At 34.8% G+C, this 24,558-nt stretch overlaps 3 protein-coding genes across 3 annotated transcripts; 2 read left to right on the top strand and 1 right to left on the bottom strand.

Annotated features, from left to right (window-relative positions):
- Window positions 1-84: 84 nt before the first annotated feature.
- On the bottom strand, window positions 85-7,437 carry LOC140770016 (uncharacterized). The gene is made up of 5 exons (XM_073110966.1): window positions 7,134-7,437; window positions 6,906-6,978; window positions 6,103-6,167; window positions 2,419-2,528; window positions 85-875 (listed from the first exon to the last, which is right to left on the bottom strand). Exons 1-5 carry the CDS (start codon window positions 7,284-7,286, stop codon window positions 656-658), a joined length of 621 nt encoding a protein of 206 aa, XP_072967067.1. The 5' UTR covers window positions 7,287-7,437; the 3' UTR covers window positions 85-655.
- A 3,551-nt stretch (window positions 7,438-10,988) lies between these two features.
- LOC140770383 (ethylene-responsive transcription factor 3-like) lies at window positions 10,989-11,970 on the top strand. The gene has a single exon (XM_073111557.1). The coding sequence runs from the start codon at window positions 11,144-11,146 to the stop codon at window positions 11,675-11,677; it is 534 nt and encodes a 177-aa protein (XP_072967658.1). The 5' UTR covers window positions 10,989-11,143; the 3' UTR covers window positions 11,678-11,970.
- A 6,419-nt stretch (window positions 11,971-18,389) lies between these two features.
- On the top strand, window positions 18,390-22,668 carry LOC140770444 (tropinone reductase-like 3). The gene is made up of 6 exons (XM_073111643.1): window positions 18,390-18,588; window positions 18,683-18,799; window positions 20,380-20,514; window positions 20,590-20,715; window positions 20,795-20,896; window positions 22,308-22,668. Exons 1-6 carry the CDS (start codon window positions 18,460-18,462, stop codon window positions 22,455-22,457), a joined length of 759 nt encoding a protein of 252 aa, XP_072967744.1. The 5' UTR covers window positions 18,390-18,459; the 3' UTR covers window positions 22,458-22,668.
- The last annotated feature ends 1,890 nt before the right edge of the window (window positions 22,669-24,558 follow it).

Raw genomic sequence — 24,558 nt, 5'->3', positions numbered from 1 at the left:
TGAGGTCAAATCTAGGGGTTGTGCACTGATTTGGTGAACTCTCAAGAGACTATTCCAATTAGCACAAATTGTGTATCAATAATACAAGAGGATTAAATCACATGCCTCATGATCATAAACTGGTAAACTAGAAGGTGGTGCAAAAGTTAGATTACATCGGCTGCAAAATATACGATAATACCTGAGCTAATGCTGAAACTTGATATCTAACTCATGCAAAGTCAACCTGATTCAAAATATAAAGTTCAATAACTGAATCAGATCAACCAGAGGAACAGATAATTCAAGTCAACTTAGTTTCTTCAGAATGAAACTATTCCAGCTCCCCTCCTAATCATCACGGTCTATTCAAATGAAATTTAAAAAAAAATACATAAATAACCTTCTTGGCCAGAGAAACTCTTGATGAGGATGCACAAGGCAAAGGCGCCATAGTTTGAAGCGAAAATTATCGGCGGTATAAAACCTTTCAATGCCAGCAACCAAACTATCAATCATAGTTCCACATTAGTTCCAACCACCAATAAATAACTTGATCCAAACTTCAACTTCCTTTTGTTATGTCCAAATTATGACTATCAACAACAGTCATACATACTCACAGGCTGCTTCTTTGGAACTTACCAAGGTAAACCAAAATTGACAATGTTATGGACTAACAAGATTTCTGTACATGCTGTGTTGTAAGTGATTCAGCATTAGCCTTGGGAAGGGTCCCAGTAGTTTTAAGGACAGGACGAGCGCTTCTGAATCTTACAAAATGTCTTCCCAGAAATTTCCATCTTCGTGGTTTCATCTGACCCATAAGTTTGAGTTGCTCTTTTCGGAATTTCCTATTAGTATACCAAGCTCCACCTCGCCAACCTAGACCATACCTGCATTTGCATGGTTAAGAAAAGAAAAATAAATACTCAGTCTATGCAAGAAAATCTTCATGACAATAACATCTATACATCAGTAACAGAAAGCATATGCATAAGCACTATTTGCAATCCATCATAATGCTAAAGGGAAAGAACTTGACAATTAGAGTAAAAATGTTCTATAATATAGGTGAATATCACTCAGATGCATATGGCTGTTCACATCACATTGTACAGATCAATGTCACATTTCACCAATCATTTAGCTAACTCTATGTGTATAAGAGATAGTGGAGTTGGATGGGAGGCATTAAATGTTGCATAGAGAGCAAGTAAAACAATATTCTCCAGATATATGCACTGCATTGTAAGCACCAAGAGATATCACAGGAATACAATCCAGCAATGTCAGCTTGAATTATATCTCTACCCTACACAGTTTTACCAATTCTCTAAACTTTTTACATCAAGCAATGGCTTGATTACTAAAAAACTTAAGTATGAGAGGAAAGTCATGCTCCTTGAATATAGCTAACTTAGTACACAAGGGTAGTCCCTGCAAGACAAGGAAAAAGGGGGTTTGCACTTTGCACCTTTATAACAGCTTTAGTGTCTTCCAGTATCCTCACAACTGTGCAACAAGAAACAATAAAGGGCTAGACCAAATCACTGTGGTACCAGTGGCATGTGGCATGCCGGTTAGCCATTGGTGTAATGTCAATTGATATGCAGACTATCAATCTCGATAGAGCCTTTTGGGTGTAGGCGAGTACATGTCCCACCATTTACATCTATCAGCAAAGTTCAATAACTAATAACTATGAAGGACATAAATAGTTAAGCAACCATGGCGTATGCCAGAATCAGCATTAAGTTTCCTAGGTTCCAACCATAAGATCAACTAGGGCACTTGCTATTCACCTGTTACGTCCAATATTCAGATACTTGAATACAAGTTCGTGATAAACGTAACATTAACCATAATATTGACTACAATTCCAAGGATGTTCAGAACTTCAGATGAAGACCTGTAATCAGTGCCATGATTTGGACTTTCAGTTTCAGTTTTGGTTTGGACCCACACAAAAAATGAACAATTAGAGCCGTAACAGACTAAAACCAAGGTGAGAACCAACAGTCTCACCGGTCTTGTTCTTAAACACAATCAGTTTCAGACTTGGTTTTCAATAAGTTTAGCTTGTATTGTTCCATCTGGTGGAAAACTTCAAACAATAACAGCATATCAAAAAGTCAAATGTAAATGTCAGCATATCAAGAAGTTAAATGTAAAGGTCAGAATATTAAGAAGTCAAATGTAAAGGTCAGCATATCAAGAAGTCATGTAAAGGAAACTTTATTCCCTAAAGAAGAAATTAATTAAGTATGCTTAATAACTAAATTTTTCTCATCCGATAACATTACAGCATAGATGATTAAACTGATTCACAAGAACTTAGTCCATAATGCATTTATTGACAATGGCCTAACTGTAAATACACAACGTCAATCTAAATGTCCAAATAGAAAGCAAAGAAGTGATACAACTATTATTTACCCAAGAACCAAGGATGTACAAGCAGTGGCAATGCAGGCTGTTGTGCTAACATTTCCAGAGCTCACAATTTTTTTAATCTCTTCATGCTCAACATTATAACTGTTTTTCAACTGCACATAAAACAAAATCAAGTCACATTAACTTCACAAAGTTAAAGCCTGCTATGCATTGAATATAAAGACAGGTAAAGAGAAAAAAAAATGCACATATTCTTGAGGAGCAAAATAGACAACAATAACACAAATACTGAGTCTATTACTAAAGAATGCTGCAATTAATTATAACCTGACTGATGAGAACCTAATTATAACCTGACAATAATGTTTACCTGTTCCCATGTCAATCGATCATCGTGCAACCAAGAATTGATGTATAATCTTGATTCTAGCAACTATACATATTAAGTAACACTATTGAAGAAGTCCTCCAATCTCGTCAAGCTAATGCATGCCATTTAGTCTTAGTACTACCTCAATTGTCTCAAAATATTGATCTATAGTATCCTCCTGGATCTTAGGAATATTATACCTTTAGATGTCACATGCTAAGTTAGAACCAAAAACTTAAATGTAGTAACAACTGATATTTATCTCACACAAAAATTAGTCAGAACTTATTCGGAACCTCAAAGATTAAGAATAAAGTAAAAGATTTTAGAACAACAAAATAAATTCCAAAGTGTATGCATTAATGAAATTAAATCAGGAGTCAAAATGATATCGTCTAGATATTCACCACAAAGGACTTAAAGGCGGGATTCAATAAATATCAATGGCAGCTTTAAAAACCCACATTCACATCACCCATGACATTACATTCTCTAGTTCATGCATGGTTTGCGTAAGATACTGCAGGACAGAAATGATGATAGGTTTCTGATTCACTGCACATGCATGTCAAGGATATGATGATCTGTCCCACATTATAAATAGTGAAAAGAGTACAATATGCCACAGTTTCTTATTCTAGTAGTTGTCTATGAATGGTACCTTTTCCATAACAAGAATTTTAAGGCTGTCAGTTTGAGAAGTATGCAAAATAAGATTAAAAAGGTTAGCTGGAACGAGGATATTAAAATATTAAAAAATCCAATAACAGGAGCCTTCCGTTAAGTGCAAAACTAGAGAAACAAAGTCTTCACATCAAATGGAAGAAAAATCACTTGTTGAAATGATAATGAGGTGGAAAACACCGAGCCATATGGAGAGCCATAAGAGACTTAAAGTTAAAATGGAAAAAAAAAAAAAAATAGGCAAGGTCAAAGAGAAAGGTGATAGAGTTACCTATATCAACAATCTATATTCAACTACAGAAGATCAAAGAATGACTTTATTGAGAAGGAATAAATAGGAAACAACTGAATCGACTGACATCCCAATGACAGCAAAATGGTTGGCATTGTTTAATAGGGTGTTAATATGTAGGCACAACAATTGCTTGGGCTATATATGTTAATGTATATATTCTTATATATATATACATTTATTCTTAATGAGAAAATGATTTAGGGCTTTTATCTTGTCTCATGGTGTCAGAGCCATTCGTCGTCGATGCCGTCCTCATCACCAACACTGTAACATAGTCGCTCGAGCTTTGGCAAGGCAAGCTCCCGTTCTGAAGCCAGAGTAGAAGCAGCTGGTGAAGCTTTGTCCCTTTTCCCTCCTTGTCCTCTCTTAGTTTTTTATATCTTGATGAAGCAAGAAATAAGATATTATCTCTCTCTCTCTCTCTCTAATATTGAAGCAGAGTATAAAGTCTTGTCCACTGCTTCTTCGGAGATTAATCATCCTCGTTGTCTATTAAGGGATATTAGCATGTCAACTCATATGCCCACTACTCTTTATTGTGATAACATGAGCGCTATATAGATTGCAAGCAATCCTATATTACATTATAGAACAAAACACATTGAGGTGGAATGTCATTTTATTCGATATCAGCTTCTAACTGGCACTGTCAATCTTCCTCATATATCATCTATGGAACCAATAACTAATTTCTTTACTAAGTTGCATCCCACTCCACGTTTTAAATATCTAATTGGCAAACTCCTTATGTTTGATCCACCTTGAGTTTAAAAGAGTGTGTTAATGTATATACTCTTATGTACCTAAGGGATAACTTGCCCTACATATACATGTATTGATATTTATTTTTAATGAGAAAATGCTTTAGGGCTTCTACTCTTGTTACAATATATTAGAGAACCACTAAGAAACCTATAGGCAATGGAAACTCCTTAACAATAAGTATATTCTCCAAGAGACTAAGACTATAATGGACCCCATTTTCATACAAGACAAGGAGCTAAATGGTTTCTTTTATCATAAGTTGTGGTATTCAAGATCTTTTATGCTGTATGAGAAGGTGGAGAGCATAAAAACCAAAATAGTTGACAACAAAACTCAATTAGCTTAACCTAAAATCAAACAGCTAACAACTGTTTCACCCAAGGATTTATGTACCGGTGAAATCAGTGCGACCTTTGTGCCAATTGGCATTTTCGGCCACTCTGCACTGGTTTTTGAGCAGCATCAGTCTGCGCCTCCTGATAATAACATGTGCTGACCTGAAAATTAATGTTTCAAGCAGCATACTGATACAATACATTCATGTATTACAACCTATTTCTTGTGCTGAATTCCTGTCTACAGGAGAGTTCTTGGGCAGCACAGAATGTGTCATCTGCTACTTAAATCCTTGGTTAAACTTTCATCAACTAGAATGGAATAAAAAAGAAAAAAAAAAGACTTCTGAAACTAGCCAAATTTATATGATAGAGTTGAAAACTTGAAATACCATATAAATATATTACAGATAGATCTTTCTAACAATTTTTTTCACAAATAAATTTTCAGAATGTTGTAAAAGATATGGAGTACCTAATCAGGGATCTTAACCAAGTCTGTGGTCAAGAATATATTTCACTTCGTGCCGAACCTAAATAGTTCATACTAAGGGCTTTGTTGCTGTTTTTATTATATATATATATATATATATATATATATCCAAAATCTTCCCATTTACCTATCATGTTAAGAAAACTTGGTCTAAGTGGTAGGTTGATAATTTTTGTGGGATAAAATAAATTCCCATTTACAGTTGGGTCGATCCGATATCAATGCACTATAAATGCATTTAATATGGCACATAAAGCATGTCATCCTGACACAAGTGCTAGCAGACATGGGCACACCAAATTTTTCATCAAACACAGATTCTGATGGAGGCAAATCCCTAAGTCCAGTACAAAAAGAGAAGGTGCACAATTTCTGGGCATACTTGCTCACTTGCAAAATATATCCTATAGTGTCAAAGCAATCCTTGAATAATCTAATTATTCTTCCCTTCTTTTTTCTTCTTTCTTTCTTTCAAGTACTAATTCAACACTGTCGTACTTCATATATAAACAAATGTAACAAGTCAGATTAGTATGACGAATATATCCCATATTACAATTGATTAGTATAGATAATTATCAGTAAATGGTTAGTGCAGTGTCTTATTTCCTCTATTCCATAAGCTCTTTCCAACAGATTCAATGTCTAAAATCAAAATACATCTGAAAACCAATATTTCGTGCATTCATCAAATAAAACTAGTGGTAGTATGTTGCACTTAAAAGGACAACAAAAATGAAGTGATGGATACTTGTAAAGCGACTACAAAGAGAGCAACACTTACAGATTGTTCAATTGATTCTAGCCTTCTCTCAACTTTTGACTGATGAAGCTGACGTAAAGAATAACCTATATTATATATACGCTCAAAAAAATCAGGAATGTCAAAGACTGTCAACCAACAGTAATATATAGTCATAGCAAGCTTTATGAGATAAGACCTTTTCAAATCATCTGTGATTTTTAACTTTTTATGGATAAAATACACAACACATGCAGTGAGGAAAGGAATTAAACCTATAAAAGTTCCTGGTAGTTAAGATTATGATTAACGTAGAACAATCTCTAAGGTTGCTTCTGATAATGTAAATCAAGAATCCATGGTTTAAGTTTTGCCCAAAAGGGATTAGTTTTGGTTGAGATTGGTTTAAAACCAAGGCTAAAGCTCACTGTTGAAGGCTGAAACAGGCAAAATAGCCAGTTTCCACCTTGGTTTGGATTGAACTGTGTCTAAATTTTACTCCCTGTACACACTTAAAATCGACTTTTCTTTTTCTAAAAGCTTATATATTTGCAAAAATCACTGTCCCGCAATTTTCCCTAGTGATCATCTCCAGCAGTTAATTTATCTTTTAACTTAGTATACCATAGATACGTAGTCTAAAATTCCTACAAACACATGATACCACACAAAATAAATTCCCAACTTAGTTGTATCACCGTATTGTAGTATAAAAGCAACAACTTTATAACCATCACAAAGTTCAGTAAACAATGGTTTCTTGAAGTCATCCCTTTGGAAGCAAACAGGTAATACGTCCAAAGATTTGCTATAGAGAAAGAAGAACAAGAGGAAGTAAGACTAACCAGCCCACGCAGTCAGAATAGATGCTATAGATGTGCCAACAGTAAACACAACTCGGTGGCTCTCAAAAACCTCCTGCACAATTCAACACGCAGGATCAAAGGCCAAAACACTGATCTCTTATAAAATCGACCCAAAATTAAAATAAACAAATCAGGAACTCAAATTCCAAGAGATAAGGGAAAAGGGAAAGGAACCCAAAATTCCTAACCAATTTGTAGGTAGCAAACCTTGGTTGAGAGGAAGGTGTCTTGGACTGCCGACCAGGTGTTCGACGCTTTTCTCTTGAGATTGGGAAGCGCCAAGCTCTCGCCGGTCCAAGTACTCGGGCTCACAGTGCGGAACAAAGCGCTTCCAGAACTACGTAATCGCTGGACAACCATCCCTTGTTCGATCGATCCGATAGCTGGGAGGGAGGAGAGAGATAAGAGAAGGAATCGCGACGAGGCGAGGCCGCGAGGGGAGTGCGTCCTCCTTTGCCCGCCCGGCCTCTAGTCACCACCCCGTTGTTTGCATCGCACGGTGGACAGTGGATAGTGGATCTTGGAGGCAATTAAAAGCAATGAACTTGGACCCGTTTATCCAACCCGCTACTATGTGGGTTGGATCGGTTCTATTACCCTCGTGGATTTGATCCGACTCTGGTTCTAGTCAAAGTTGCAACAACCCGTTGGTGCAGCATCCAGCTGCAAAACCATTTGGGCATTTTTTGCAAACTAAATAATTCTTTATTTAGTTGATAAGAGTAACTTAGTTTTCAAACTTTCTTTTTGGAAGAATAGGTTCCAGCTGGGGGGGCTGTTCGGTGTGATGCTTATAAAGACGTTGCATCAATATATGTTTTTATTCTATCTTTATTTTTATTTTTTTTGTGAGAAAGAGTTTGGGGACAGAGTTCATTTAGCAATTAGAATAAAAAAAACCTTGCTCGGCTAAAAAATAAGCTTTGATGTTGACACACTACGCTAAAGAGAAGGGCCATCCAATTTTGACATTCCAAAATAATCAGTATAATCATCAAACTTATGTTCTCACTAAGACTATTAATGGTCCTAACAATTGAAAGTGATGCACTTAATATCCGTTTGAAGATATTAGTTTCAGAGAATAGAGCTCTTTACGACTTTGCACAAGAGTTAGGGTCTAATAAGAGCTCCCTTCACAATGAGACAATAAAACTTACTTGCTCAAACAACATTCATGAGGATATCTTTAGATGGCAATACTTACCTCGCTGAAGTTACTGCCATGCTAAGAGGCATCAAACTAACACGAGAGATCATTAACACTAGGGACAAAAAGAATGAGAAATAAGACTATTATTAATAAGTGAAGTAGCAGTATTCAGCAACAGGTTAGAGGCATGAATACTCGACCAAGAGACCACTGCTTTTGAGACTTCTTCAAAAGCTTCCACTTTGAATCTATCTTAACACTCAATTATTTCTAGCCTTTCAAATTGCCCAAAAGACGTAGGTTACATCTTCCTCAAAAGAGAATAATTGAGAGAGAAGATTCACTCATCCAAACAGGTGAAGCTCCCAAAGTCCAATTTAATATCAAGTATATAAATGAACCAAACATCACTCGCATGAGTGCAGTTGAGGAACATATGGTCTATAGTTTTAGTTGTAGAAGTGCAAATAGGATATAGATTATCTATTCCAGGGATATGACGACTGAGATAATTGCCAACATTGATAGAGCTCCGGCTAGGCACCTCTATATGAAAGTTTTCATTTAAGGTTCTTGCACTTGTAGACCAGATTTATGGGTTTTTTTTAGTGTAGAAATTGAAAATGATCATGTCAAATCATGCCAGAGAGGAATTTATAATCAAACTTGGCCGAAAAGACTCCTAAAGTACTTGCAATCCAAACAAAGAGTATCAGCACTAGTAGTTGAAGCTCGTTTAGTATGTGTGTGCAGAATCATATTAGTAATATCACGAAAAAATAGCTTTCATGAGATTAATGTTACAACATGACCCATGCATAAGATGACTAACTTGAGAGATTTTCTCTACTAGCTGCTAAGTATGAATGATAAGCAAGAGAGCCATGTGTGACACCCCATCAATATTTTGGTCGAATCAAAGTGTCATAGTAATCCAAGGACCTAAGCAATGCAATAACAAAGCCGAACTTAAAAGTTACTATGATAACTTGAGCTTATTTATTGTTGGATGAGCCTTGAGCTTATTCATTGGATGGATGGATAAGAATAATAAATAGTCTCTCTTGATCTTATCATTAGCTCCTATTCTTTTACTTATATAAGAGCATGAAATTTTTATTGTAATTTATATAAAGACTAGTGAATGAAAAATAAGTGAGAATTTCAATAAGAAAACTTGTCTTTTCTAAGTATTATTAAAGTTTCTTTTATTTTCTTACTTCTACACTATCTTTACTTTGAGGCTCACTTTATCTTGTGAAGAAAATAGAGTGCCGTATGGACTTATCAATCGATCGAAAAGGTTAAGTCCGTAGCACATGGATCACTAAAGAGGGGAAAAAAGTTCTAATCACTAATGACTTAGAAAGAACTAGATATAAGACTCCTTGGCTTCGGAGTTTGAGGACCAAGTCCATAATGATTTAGGTTTCATAATGTAATTCCAAAATGATTATTTAAGATGTGTTTGGTTACCAAAAACTAAGTGAAGAGGGCAATTTTAAAAACTATCCCACTTTGTATTGTTTGGCTGTAGAGAATAAGAAATAAATTTTCTAACTTACCCTAAATTAATGAACTTTCCTATTTTTAGCTAAGTCCAATTTTTCTCATGGGAAGGGATAGTCACACTCCATAACTCTACTTTCCAAATTACATATTTTGCATGTGATATCTAGTTCTCAGTTATAATCCACAACTTCCCTAATTTATAATTTCTGCATCTTTCTCTTCTAAGAATGACATTTATCAAAAAAAGAAAGGCGTTAAATTGTAGTATTGTTTATTATAAGTAATATTTTTTATTAAAATTTTCTTTTAAATACCCGCCAACATAATTTTTTTTAAATAAAATTATTGTAGTTTCGACAAATTTTCTAAAGTGCTTTTCTTTTTTATTTTATTACTTGACATGTATTACTTATTATTTTAAATCCATAAACACCCGAAATCAACAACCTTACCTCAGCCATGGCTAAATCGTAAACCATGGCAAGCCCATAGCAAAGCTCTAGACAGGCACTATCCGACCACGTTCAAGAGGGGTATGACGATTATTGACCAGAGAAGAACAACGACTGTGACAAAAAATACAGTGGAAGTAGACAAAGCTCAGCCTTCCGACAAAAAGAGTGTGGGAGGAGGTAGTTGACATAGATGAAGATGAGAGAAAATTGATGAATCAGCTCGAAAAGAAATGAAGGAGGAAGAAAGAGGAGAGATGGAGACCGAAGCAAGGGAATGAGGACCAAAATTAGAGAGCTAGAAGAAGAGGGAGAAGCACATCTCCCCTTCGCTTACCACGTGAGTTAAGAGAGAGGCGGGGAGAGAGAGCTCTCTAGAGAAATGAAAAGAGATGTGGCCAAAGCCCTAGCAGAACAGTTTCGACTGCAACACTTAAGAATTAGACTTGAGTTTAAGAAATTTTAATACAATATTAGATGACTCTTTAGTTAAAAATTTGTCTTGATTCACATTCAAATCCATATCCAATAAATAAAAGTTTAATATATCAAGTACAATAATGATGAAAAATTGAAGGGGACAATCTAAATTTTTGAGTATAATAAGCAAATCGAATCTAGATCAAAATTCTTATTTGATTTGTTTATTCAAGGAAAATTCCAAATCAAATCCATGAATAATAGAGAAAAATATCAATCTTATTGAATAATGATAAAATGAACTTAATTTTAATTAGGGAATAATCCCCATTTTCTTGCAAAAGAAAAATAATAAAATGGATTTCATGAAACCCTAACAACACTATGCACTCACACAGGGCTTCAACACAGTGAGTGAACCGTAATATCGATAAAGTACAGGGTGTGAGATGAAATTTCCGAAATAAAAAAAGAGGAGAAAGAAAATAAATAAATAAATAAATAAATAAAGGGTTGGGAGGAGGGTCATGTGGGGGTGGTAGAAAAGAAAGCAATCAAGTCTGGCTTGTGGAGGGCATTCCACGCCATCGTCAAGAAAGGGAAGCTCCCCGGAGCGAAACAAATCGGCATCTCCACCCTTTGTTTCTCGATCCCTCTCTACTCCTTTTTCCTGATCGCCGATGCGGAAGGGTGCAGAGGCGACGGAGCCGCGCTTCCGCGGTGTCCGGAAACGCCCCTGGGGCCGATTCGCTGCCGAGATCCGCGATCCGGTCAAGAAAACGCGGGTCTGGCTCGGGACCTTCGACTCCGCTGAGGCCGCCGCCCGCGCGTACGACGCCGCCGCCGTCGCCCTCCGTGGCCCCGCCGCCAAGACCAACTTCCCCTTTTACCCCTCCTCCTCCTCCACCCCGCTCCTCCAGCACCACCCTTCTCCTTTGCCCCAGATTCCGGCGACGAGCAGCCACAGCTCCACCGTGGAATCCTTCAGCGGTCCCCGCCGGCCGCCTGCGCCGGCGTCGGCCGTCCTCCGGCGTCTTCCCCCTCCGCCGCCGGAGGAAGGCAGCGATTGTGGCTCGTCGGCTTCCGTGGTCGACGATGATACTGGAGACGTCGCATCGGTTTGCAGAATGCCACCGATGCCGTTTGATCTCAATCTCCCTCCGCTGCCGCTTGATATGGGTGGTGATGATGAGTTGACGGCGCTAAGACTCTGATGACGCCGAGAGATGAAAGAAAGGAAAGAAGGAGAAGAAAAAAATGGTTCCTTTTTTTTCACTTCTCTCTTTAAATTATTGTTTGATGGATTTTGCTATGTGGAACGTGGACAATTGTTGAGTTCAATATTCGAGGGTGTGAGGATATTGTGGTTTTAGATTAGATCTGGTGTTTTTTCTTTAGATCTGCTGCTCCTCTCCACCCATTTCCTCTCAACAATGATCTTGTATAAAAGAAGCACATTTATCTAATTTGATGAATGAGAAAGAAAGCTAGAGAAGTACTTCTATAATCATGTAGTGATACCAGTTGCATGTGAATCTGTTACTTTTTTTTGTGTTTTTGTTAATGAGTTTTTGAGAAGAATGAGTACCTCAGTGTTGTTTAGATAATTTTAATGATCTATGAAGTTAATTGTGTCTTTCTGTGTCTCTTTTCACTACTGAATAGTTTGATGGAAGAAATTCACTGGTTAATTAGTAATGTATCATTTAGGGAACACATGGTAATTAAATGAGGATCTTTTTCTACAAGGCCACCTAAGTTGAAAGTATTTGTACACACTACACACTATTGGTTATAAACACTAAGTCTGAAGATTTTTTTTTTGGGGTTTAATTCTGTTCCATTTATGTATCAAGTGTTGTTTGTACTTTATACTATAGTTGAATCTCCTATCTCGCAATTTAAGAGATATTAGAGAGTGATTGTTAAAGGCATTCATCTTGCTATCTAACTTGCTGAGGACCTTTAAGAGTTGAAAATGATGTGGATTTTAGCGAGTTAGAGTTGTTCACTGTTATGGGAGTGGAACACTTTACCTTGGAGAGGTGAATGAGCGACTCTGCCACTGGGTATCCCAACTTTGACACATTCCATACAAATTGTGGAGGAAATAATAAGATCAATAATCCCTGTTGCTCTATGAAAATTGATATCTTGATATTGAGGAATTAGTTGTACATGCTAACTGTTTCTTGTGTGAGTGCATGAAATCTGTTTCTTACGTGAGAACATGAAATCTGTTTCTTACGTCAGAGCATGAAATCTGTTTCTTACGTAAGAGATGCAAACGACAAAGTGGAGTAACTTCATCAGATAAAGTTTTCCTTTTAACTCATTGAATTAATACAGGGAGTAATGTTTTCCTGTTTCATTCCAATAAAACTGAAAAAAAATATGCCAAAAAGAGTGACAGTAAGGAGTAAACTTAGAGATAGGTAGAAAAGCGTAAAAGAAGGAATCTTGAGGTGAAAAGTTCTCTTTGGTTAATGAAGGCCCATAGTCAGAATAAAGAAGTGCTTCTGAAATTTTAGTTAATGTTCATTGCTATTTAAAATAGATGCTAGGAAAAGGAGAAAGGGTTAATACCTGTTTGAAGGTACATATAAATGTAACTGGGACCTCCATTGAAGATCATATCCCACTTCTTTATTCTAGCTGCCATGTTCCTGTCCTCGATCTTTTAGCTCATGAACAAGACTTGATTCACAATGCATTTGTTCGAAAGCTAGAGGAACCCAACTGTATATAAACCAGACATGATTTATAAGTCAAATCCAATTGAAGTATTGAACCCGACAAAACTGGCTGAAGTTTTGGGCTTAATAGCATATATCAGTCTTTCAAGTTAGATTGTCTCACTCATGATCATAAATAATGTAGCACTTAATGAAGTCTTGAAAGCATATTGAGAGCTTTATGGGAGAAAATCCCTCACTTCAATTGCTTGCATGTGGATTGTGTTTCAATGATTTGGCATCTAAAACCTGATTGTGGCCTGATATTCCTGGTTTTGAAGTAATAACATATTGATGGAAGAAGTAGCTGTTTATCAAATAGATCAAGGTAAGCAGTATTGATAATGAGGCAATTACCCAAAAAGATATGATGTTGGATCCGACTCAGGAAGCTAGCTCTCTACGTCCCTTTCCCTTAATGCATGCCCATTACTACTGTGGCAGTACCCATGTTTAGAAAGTTGCTTAATTTAGAATGGTATAACCTGAGTGTTTGGAGTATCAACGCGAGTAAAAGATCTGGCGATTTGCAATTACATTGATTATGCTCTTGCATTCTTCTAATTTGGCGCAATGGTTATGAACGTATTACACAATCTGTTCCTTGTGAACCTTTTCTTTTCTTCTCGAGTCATGGAGGATTGTTGTTGTGGTTGCATTAGGAGAATGGTGGCATCTTCGTCCTTGTTTTCCGTATTTTAATTCCTTCTTCTATTGAATATTAAAGTACGTTGTGTTTTACCTTGTGTTGAAGTTTGAGCAAACTGTGTAATTCGATGTTAAATTGTTCCCTGTGCATAAAAATGTACTCCAACACTTGCTGATGATCACAATATCGCTTAGGTCGTTGCTACTTTCTCGTGTTATTATTTTACTTGCGTATCATTGCTACTACTGTGTGGTACAGTAGCAACTTTGCAATTGTATTTGGCTTTGCTCGATCTTAAAGTTTCTTTGTAGACCTTTTCTGGAGGGAGTTTCGGGTTTCAGAATATGACTTAATGGACATCTTTCTGCAAGTTGTGCAATTTTTGGTAGCTGGTACCAGGTTCTTTTATATGAAAATGAGTTTGTATTTTGTAACTCACCAAGTTTCTTTCATAGTTGAACTCTGTTGTAAAGATCTTAAACTCTCAAACAGGAGCTATTGCTAAGCTCATACATTGTATTGGTCATTTATCCAACCCTACAATCACACGGATAGAGGTCATGCAATGAGCTGTGTTGTTTGAATATCATGTAAGGACAAATTTGTTGCAAGGAGGTTTACATAGTCAAATAGATCTGTCATGTACTTTACAAATGGTTGCAGTTATGTGGGATGTGTGAGGATAGCTCCTTATTTGGAGGTAAATGTCTGTCAGCATGATTCTTCATATGATTTTTGTTTGTTCTCATTTATCTTTGCTTAATATTGATGGATAAGTTGTGGGAAAAGTTAGTAGTTAAAATATTAACTTATACTAAGCTGCATCACATCTCTGCTACTTACTTTGAAATGCATTCTGGTTGTATATACAAGCCATTCTCGTTATTTTACAATCTTGATATGTTCAATCATTCATAGTTAGCTTATTTAAGCACTAATTCATTTGATTTTATCAGCAGTATCCCAGTTTTATACATTTATACTGGCCCTTTCACTTTGATTTGATTTCTCGATCGTATTGATGTTTGTAGAAGCTTCTGCTTTTCATCATATTCTTGTTACAACTACTCATCTGTTTTCTGTTTTGTGATATCTAGCCAATGTGTTAAATAGCCTGCACAAATTTGTAGTTTAATTTCCAAATGCAATAACCATGGAATCAACTTTCTTATATTATTCTTAGAGCAGAAGTGATCGACTGCTGGGATGGAAGAACTGAAGTAATGTAAATCTGATACTGCGTCTGTCTTGTGAAAATGCTTCTTTTATCCTGTCTTTCAGACACCTTGTTTCATTCTTCTTAGATGCAATTGAGTGCTTACATTTTGGTATAGCTTTTGGTCAATGATATCCAGATATGAGTTGAGTTGTTACCACAGCAATGATGTATAATTAGGGTATGTTGGTTATTGTAGCCTCATTCTTTCCTGATTCAAAGTTTCTGAAATTTTAGAAGTTTATTGATCTGATACCCTTTGAATCAACATGCATCCTGAGATATTTTTCTCTTTTTTTCCTATTTAATTGATCTTTCAAAGTTTGGAGGTCTCACTGCCTTATTTACCGCCAGGACTTTTTCTCCTTGGTTGATCTTTGTTAATGTCATTTCATAAACTCAGTACATTTATTTTCTACATTAGATGCATAATTTTTTTATTATTACAGAATGTGCACAATCTATATAGAAGGTATGTAATAATCTATGGGTTTTCTAGTACAAATGCCCCGTTAAATGTCTAATGTGATGAATATTTCAAAATTTGGCTTGCAACTTAATTAAATAATACCCTGGTAGATGTGTGTGAACTGCTCACGAGTTGCTGACTCTAAATTAATAAATGGCTGGCCTGATCCTGTTTAGTTGTATTCTCCTTGTTCACATTCATACTTTGGTGCAGAAAGTATATTTGTGCTTCTCATGTTTTACATGTGAGAATGTTTTTTAAGTCAATGATCCACTTAGCTATTCCTTCAAGTTAAAGCATCGTTAAAACTGCTCCTCAAAACTTACACACTATTGAGTCGTTAAACTAAGTCAAATTGTCGACCTAAATTAAACTACTTAGAGTCAATCTTACAACCTACGCATCATTTAAGTCGTCAAACTGAGCCAAATCGTCGACCTAAATTAAACTACCTTGAGTCAATCTTACAACCGGTCCTCAAAACTTACACACCATTGAGTCGTCAAACTAAGCTAAATTAAACTACTTGGAGCCAACCTTGCAACCGCCAACTAACAATTATTATTGAGGTAATAAAACCTTACAACTGCCAACTTTCTAAAGTTAGCTGGATGTTAAATGTGAGAATGATATAAGTGCAATGATATAAGTGCAGTTGCAACCTCTGCAGCCAAGGAGCCATGCAGGTTCAACTTCTGCCGCTCTATTGATAGAATGAATGTAAAACTCCACCCAACAACCGATTACATCACTTTGGTTGTCATAACAGCATGCCAGAATGTAGCTACATCATCTCTTCTTCCAAGGAAATTTATAGAAAACTACCTATATTTTGCTTTATTATCATCAAAGGTAATAATGAGCTTCTATCCTATTCACAATCAAACACTTAATTTTCTCAAACTAGTTTAGACTATATAAAATGAGATTAAAAAATAAGACTAGCTCGCAACGATGATAATAATATAAATATGCTACATGCATTAAGAATAATTCATTGAGAAATTGCAAAAATCGAGATTATATACATAATACGTTTCATATTAAAGAAAAATCCTTTTTATTATATTTTCATAAAAAATATATATAAGCATTATGATTCTTTTATATTTCAGATAAACTGAAAATATTACGAAGCTTAGGGAATCTTAGTATCATATATAATTGCAATATGAATAAAAGGTGTTATTATTATTATTATTATTATTATTATTATCAGTAACTCAAAATAAAATCATAAAGAGCGTTTCTATTAAAATAAAATAAAATAAAATAAATACTCTTAACATATATAGCTAAAGATAATTGTGAATGCAATTCGGATTTTATCAGCTTATCCTCATATCCTATCCTCTTATCCACTGTCGAAGGATATACATGTAAATAGGATAGGCCCAGTGCCGGGGACTGTTATGGTGATTGAAAAATGATAGGGTGTAAATTGTAAAAAGAACGATAATATATGGTGCTCAATAAGAACTCTCCTAAAACACCCAACTTTATACAACGAGAAAGGACTTAATAATAGATTACTAATGGTCTACGGACCCTCTTCCAAAAAATAAAAATAAAAAAATATATAAATAATATATTACTAATACTACCAAATAATCTAGGAGTGAAAATGGATCGGATACGATTAGATAGTGCCAAATTCGGATACAGATATTGGATGGATAGTAAAATTTAAAATTATATCCTAACTTAACAAATACAGATATTTTTTGGATAGAACATCATATCTTAAACGAATATTGATTGAATTTAAAAGAATTATAATATTTTATTTAGATAAAATTAACACAAAAATATTAATAGTTTTATAATAAATAAATTTTTTATATGTCTAAAATTAGATAAATTAATCTCTATAAATAATATATAACGCATTATTAGTAACAATTTTAATATTTATTATTTAAATAAGCAAACTAAAAATTATAAATTATCTAAAAAATTATACGGGTAAACAGATATCTGATATCCGATATCCGTATTCGAATCCAAAAAAATATCCGACCCGTATTCGAATCCGTATTCGAATTTTTTTCAAAACTCTATCTATATCCGAAACCCTATCTAAATCGGATAGAAATTTTCTATCCTAATTGGGTTAGATAGCGAGTCGAATCAGAGTTAATCCAGACAGTTTTCACCCTAAAACAATCCCATCGACCCATTTCCGTGCTCTTCTTTGTTAAAAAAGGGGTTAATCTCAGGTATGTGTGCATAATTCACTTTACTCCTTTTTTTTTTAAAAAAAAATCTCTTTACCTCTGTATAATTTTGTATACTAATATAGTTTGCCTAACTTATAAAATATATCTCGTTATAATAAATGTAACAAATTACCAAATATAACAGAGGTATTTTAATAGTTTCCAGATGGAAACTAATTGTAGGGAGAGGATTGATAAAAATATAATACCGGGTAAAATAATTTTAGGTACAAGAAAAATTTGCATATAATATTTTATTTTCTAATAAAATTATGATTTATATAATATATTTTATTATTTATAAATTGAGTTTTATAATTGAACGAATATATGTAGAAAATACATATTAAATTAATTAGTTAAGCTTAATTATATATTTAGGTTAAGTTAACTATACTAACAAAATTATAAAAATATCTTTACATAGAAATAATATTATTTTAGTTATTTTAAAAATAAAATATTTCTACTTAAAAGAATATTGTTAAGTTCAAATTTAATCAAGAATAAATTATAGGTTTCAATTCGTAAATAGTAAATTATAAATCATAATTTTATTAAAAATGAGGTGTTATATGCAAATCTCCCTAGCTATAAATAGATAACTCTTAAAATAAATTAAACTTCCCCTCTTTTACTCCGTCACGAATCTCTCGTGTAGCTGGGATCCAAATTTCCAAATCGGTTTCTAGAGAGAGAGAGAGGGCCATGGAGATGAAGAAGAGGTTAGAAGGGAAGGTGGCTGTCGTTACGGCCTCGACCCAAGGCATCGGCTTTGCCATCGCCGAGCGGTTCGGCCTCGAAGGGGCTTCCGTCGTCGTCTCCTCTCGCAAGCAGGTCCAGTTCCAAGTCTTTCTCTATTTCTCCTCTCTCTAAAATTGAACCCCCCATCCTTTCAATTTCATCACTGTGGAGTGTTAGATGGTTGCAGAAGAACGTGGATGAAGCGGTGGAGAAGCTGCGATCGAAGGGAATCGAGGTGATGGGGGTCGTTTGCCACGTCTCCAACGCGCAGCACCGGAAGGACCTCGTGGAGAAAACCATTCAGGTGAGTGAATTCCTTTGTTTTGGTGGCATGTATCTTTGTTCAAGGTGCGATTTGGAGTTAGGACTTCATATTTCTGAGGAATTCCCTATTGGTTTTACTGATTGGTTGGCGATGAAATGTTCCTCTTGTTTGGCTCAGCGAATAATACACAGCTATGAGACTTCGTTACTTGCTTTTGTATGAGTGTTTGGAATCGAATCCTTGCACTTGAGTATAATAAGTAGCATGTTGTTCCCTTCATTTGTTATGATCTGACGTTAGTTTCCTATACTGGCGATGTCTCTTACTTTCGTCAATGTCAAAGTATGGCAGAACTTGTTTCAAAGTTTTATGATCTGATGATCTGGTGTTCTTTTTTTAAAATTTTATATTCTAAACACTCTCTCTGGGTAATGAGACACTATGACTTGAATTAAATAAGTGGGAGTTTTATATTTTAAATAACAAATGTGTCTGACAAGGTTCGATCTTAGGAACTTTGCTCTATACCATGTTATTCATCAACTACTCTAAAAATTTAAGCTATTGGAGAATGGTGATTTCTATATTTGATATTTTAACACAAAGTTCACAACTTGATGCAGTCCTGATAGCCAAGAAAAATCTCAGATCTAAGTAAAATCAAGTGGGGCATAAAGGATGAATAGAAAAAGAATACTTTCAGAGAATACTTAATTAGTTAATTTTGTTTGTAAAATAAAACAAAGGAAAGGTGGAAAATTGAAAATTCCAGAAAATTTATAGACAAATATAGTATAAGACCAACATTCAAAAGGGTTGCCTTCAGGATATAGTAGAAAGTTCTGAATGTTAACTTTTGAAGTTTGTGTACATCTTGCCATCTTAGACCTCCTATGTTAGGAGTTCTGAACTGAATCACCCTTTGAGCATTTTTCGAGTCCAAATTGTTGACAAGTTGGACACATTCTACAGATAGGTTATAGGTGATCCCAGGTTACCTTAAGATATCCATAGATGAAACATAATTTTTGGAGCCAAATCATTTTATTAAGATTTTGGGAGCCATTCAGAAGTGTATATTGCAATTTTAACCAGTTTGATGTTCTATTTTGGCAAAAAACTATTTGTTTTGGTCAGGGGTCAGAGGCTTCAGTTAGTGACTTAGTTCTAGCTTGTCTGGCTGAATTTCACAAAAGATTCAGATAAAAATTTGTGCATCTCAGAATTGAAACCTATTAAGCTTTGTCACTTTGTGTTTTAGAAGAAACATGCCCCCATTCTGTGATAGAATAAAACTTGGTTGATTAGTTATCTTCCAGTAGCTATCCTTTGAAGCACAGTGGAAGCAAATTCTATTTTCACAAGTCTTGACAGCAGGAACCATGTCATAACAAGGAAATTGAGGATTTGAACTAACAGAAGACCCTGAGTTTTCATTTTCTGATGAAACATCTGATTGTTCTATCGTAGTTTCAGCTCTCATTGATGTGTGGCTTCTTGAAAATTGTTCTAATATTATGGTCTGCACACATCCATGTTTTCTTTTATAGATTTGTATACTTTTTTATTCTTATAATTGTTGATATTCATAACTTAATTAAGCTGTTCATTTAATGTAGAGGTACGGACATATTGATATAATTGTGTCCAATGCTGCTGCTAATCCATCAGTGGATAACATCTTGGATATGCAAGAGTCAGTTCTTGATAAACTTTGGGAGATCAATGTGAAGGCTTCAATCCTGCTTCTGCAGGTAGGTCACATGCTACATTAAATTCTAGCTTCTGAAAATTAATGACTGCAATGCTTACTTGCATTTCTTCTGCAGGCTGCTGCTTCCCACTTACGCAATGGATCATCTGTTATCATTATTTCTTCTATAACTGGTTATCAACCACCAGCATCCATGGCTATGTATGGTGTCACAAAAACTGCTCTTCTTGGGCTAACAAAGGTACTTTAATATTTAAATAGCCTTCACAAGTTCATGATGCTCTTCCAATTGCTTTAAGATCTTCCCTATTACCTTACAGGCCCTTGCTGCTGAAATTGGTCCACAAACCCGTGTCAACTGCATAGCTCCTGGATTTGTCCCTACACATTTTGCTGATTTCCTTACAAGTAATGAAGTCCTGGTAAGTTTTTAAATATTCTTAAATTTTCTGATGCTTTATCTAGCTTCCTTCTTATGTAAAAGCACTTGCATTCCACAATATAAATGACCTTCATGCACTGTTATTTGTGTGGAAAAGGCAGTTGATGAGTTGTTTATGCTAGGTACTCCTACCTATGAATATACAGGTAATGGCATTGTTTGCGTTGAGTTCAGGGACTCTTAACCTGGTTCAGTAATTAAATATTTTTTAATCTTTTTTTATAGCTAACCAAGTTCAATCTCTAAAAGATTAAGACTAAGAAATAAAACAAACTAATTAAATTCGGGGACTTAACCTCAAACCAAACAAGACCATAGGAAATAAGGGCTATTATTGTTTGTAAAACATAACTTGTGAAGTATAAATGTTTCGATTGATTTGCTGTCCTGATATATGACAGATAACCATTATTACCTTTTAAGAACATGTCAAATACATCTTTGCAGTATATTATTCTTTAATAAGAGTATCAACAATTCATGGCTTGGGTTCATCTTGGATATGGTTGCTATGCTCAGATGGAGTAAATTATGATGCTCACTAATGATGATTAAATCTGTATAAAAGTAGATCAAATCAAAGAGAGGCCTTTTAATAGTTGTAGTGTAAGGAGGATTTGTTAGCGATGTTTTTCTTTTCTTTTTCTTTTTTTGGAGAAAGAGAAGTTTTTGTGATAAATGTTGGTTAAAAAATAGGTCTTTGAATTTGGAGGCATAAATTTGGACCTAATATTATTGTGATAACTATTATGATTTAGATGTTTTGTAATTTCTATTGTATTAACTATTATGTTTCTCTTTCTCATAACTTTGGATAATGATTGAACAAATCAGAGCTATCTCTTGGTTATTTACCATATTAAGTTGCAGCTGTAGCATTGTTAAGCAAAATCCATTTCATTTTAGATAGATAAAGACACAATACTTGTACATAAATTGTTAAAGCAACTGAGACAGAACTTTTACACATAATTGAATATCATCTCTCTTTTTCTTTCCCTGAAAAAAAAAGATCAACTTGCTTCGTCTGGATCACTCAGAGGGTTTAATCTTGCAATACAGGCATCTTTAAATTTGAACATGCAGACTACCTGGATAATCTTTTTACACAAATAAGTGTATTTTCTGTGTATGGGGTCCATGGTATTGTTAATTCAATCCCTTAGCTCATCATGCCTCTTACATAAATATACTCGTAGGGTTGTCAGCAATGTGTATTAGTGAACTCATGAGCACTGAAGCTTATATGTATCTTGCCCTGAGATCTCTTGTTTACAACTGACTTAAAAGTGACCCACTTCTTTGATAACTTCATATTTATTTGTTTCATGTGATTCTATTCATGTGGATAACCGTGGTCGCCAATTTGCTAAAAAATATTGTTTATGCAGAGAAAAACCTTACAAGATCAAACCTTGCTGAAGAGATTGGGAACCACACAAGACATGGCTGCAGCGGCAGCCTTCCTGGCATCTGATGACTCATCATATATTACAGGAGAAACCCTTGTGGTTGCTGGAGGGCTTCCTTCAAGACTCTAAAGTCCCTTTGAAGTCCACTTTGTGATGATACATACAAGCCTTTTCACCAAGGATAAGATCATCTCTTATTTGATTTCCCACATTGTAGCTAATAAATAAGGAAGTTTCAGCGCTAGAACTATATATACTTCTCTCAGAGCTTCAGTAAATTATGGTCTAAGATATACAGTTCTATTGTCATATGAATTGAGGTTTATATCGTTCATCTTAAGTACTAAGCAAGGATCAATTTGTATAAATGGTTAGCTTTGTACTTCTCTTATTGGAATAGTAGTATTGTGCAACTGTAGATTTTGGTTCACTGATTTGAAGGAAGAAAGTTGATGTTTGTGCTCTTTTTTTTTCCATTGGTTGATAATTTTGATTGCCGCATAACCTTCCATCTGGAAGGGAGTAAGTATAAACTTATTTCAGTATAAGTATTTATATTGCTAAATAACTAAATAACAGCTTTATCTCAATACCAATTTATTAATATCTACTTATCTCTTCTTGTCTTCCATTTAATATTTGTATATTTATCAATTAACATTTTACACGTGAAAAAAATATCATCTTAATCAATCATCATTTTAATTATTCTCTCTTTTATCTTTCATCTATGAGTGCAATCAGACCAGCTTGATCAGCCTAGCTTTGGTTAAGTTTGAATTAAAAATTATTCGAGCTTAGATTTGTAAAATTTTAAACTAATTTCGAGCTCGAGCCTAATCAATAAGTAATTTTAACCCTTAATCAATCCAAGTATAATTTTGAGCCTGATTAAGACTTGAAAAAAAAAGGTCTAATCTCTATATATTTGAAAAAAGAAGAAGAAGATTTTATAGGATTATAATCAAAAGACCAGTTTGTCCAAGTCATAGAACTCTCAATTACAATTACTAGTTTATTATCCTCAGTAATAAGTATCCTTTCAAGTTATGAATGGTTCCTATGATCCTACCTGAGGGTGAACGGATAAACCCCAGTTATCTGCATCTTATGGGTCGTGTTATCCCCACTTGTATTACGAACTTATCTGCATCTTATGGGTTGTATTATCCCACTTGTATTACGAACTATTCCCATCATCCTGCTCATCTCTAGTCCAACTAGCACGCGGATTCCAGTGGCCCATGATCTTGGATAACTTTCAAATGGACACTCGAGAAGGCAATGCTTAGATTGCCTCATGCAAGGGGAAGGATTAGGATTAATAAATATACTACTGAGGGAGGTAGACAAAGAAAGTAGATATGAAGGCGACTTTACGATTGGAAATGAGTCAATAACGCATCTTAATTTCCAACCACATGAACTTGTTGCTTGGTATTTTCTCACAGTGTCTTAACTACATTACTGCAAGGGGAGTGGATAAATCATTTCTAAACAAACTTATCCCCAGGGATAATATATCCGTGAGATTATAATTAGATAAATATTATTTTAAACTAATATTGATTATCTCAAACTTAAATTATATCATTAATTTATGTTATGTTAATTATCAGGAATTAATCATCATTTAATTCAAAATTTCTTATATAAGATCAATGTAGTAAGTAATAAAGCCAACAACAATTTCATTCTGGGTATATGGTCCCACCTCCTAGATAGTGGGCCTGTTCTTGTACCAAATATAAAATTATATCTTTATATATCTTTTAAACAAAAGCACACTTAGTGGGTTAGCAGTAGTTTCTTTGGATAATTCTCTTTTTAGCTACTGAGACATTCTCTTTCTTTCTTAGTATTGATCTTTAAGGATTAACTAAATGTGTATCAATTTTGGGTAATCATCTATTTTATTATCTATTTATCATGCATATATATATATATACATACAGTAGCTAATGGGATAATGCTTTTAAATAAGCATCTTAGGCTAAACCATGCATGATTAGTTTATCAAGCGCTAAGATTCGTGCTTGCTCATCGACTTTTTGATAGATGACAGGTAAAGGTAGTTGAGAGACCAAAAAAAAAAGAACAATGAGAGAAGAACCCCTGACTGCGGTAGAAGAAGATACCACCTTCCCTTTACTCTCTTTCCCATGAACCCCAAAAGGGGAAAAGGGATTGAAGAGAAAGTGCCCCAGGATTGCAATGCATAAAAAGGAGG

The sequence above is a fragment of the Typha angustifolia genome, chromosome 11 (genome assembly GCF_048772165.1).
Source record: "Typha angustifolia cultivar Huaian chromosome 11, ASM4877216v1, whole genome shotgun sequence".
NCBI lineage: Eukaryota > Viridiplantae > Streptophyta > Magnoliopsida > Poales > Typhaceae > Typha > Typha angustifolia.
Note: the sequence above shows the minus strand (reverse complement) of the source record. Positions and strands in the feature narration are given on the sequence as shown.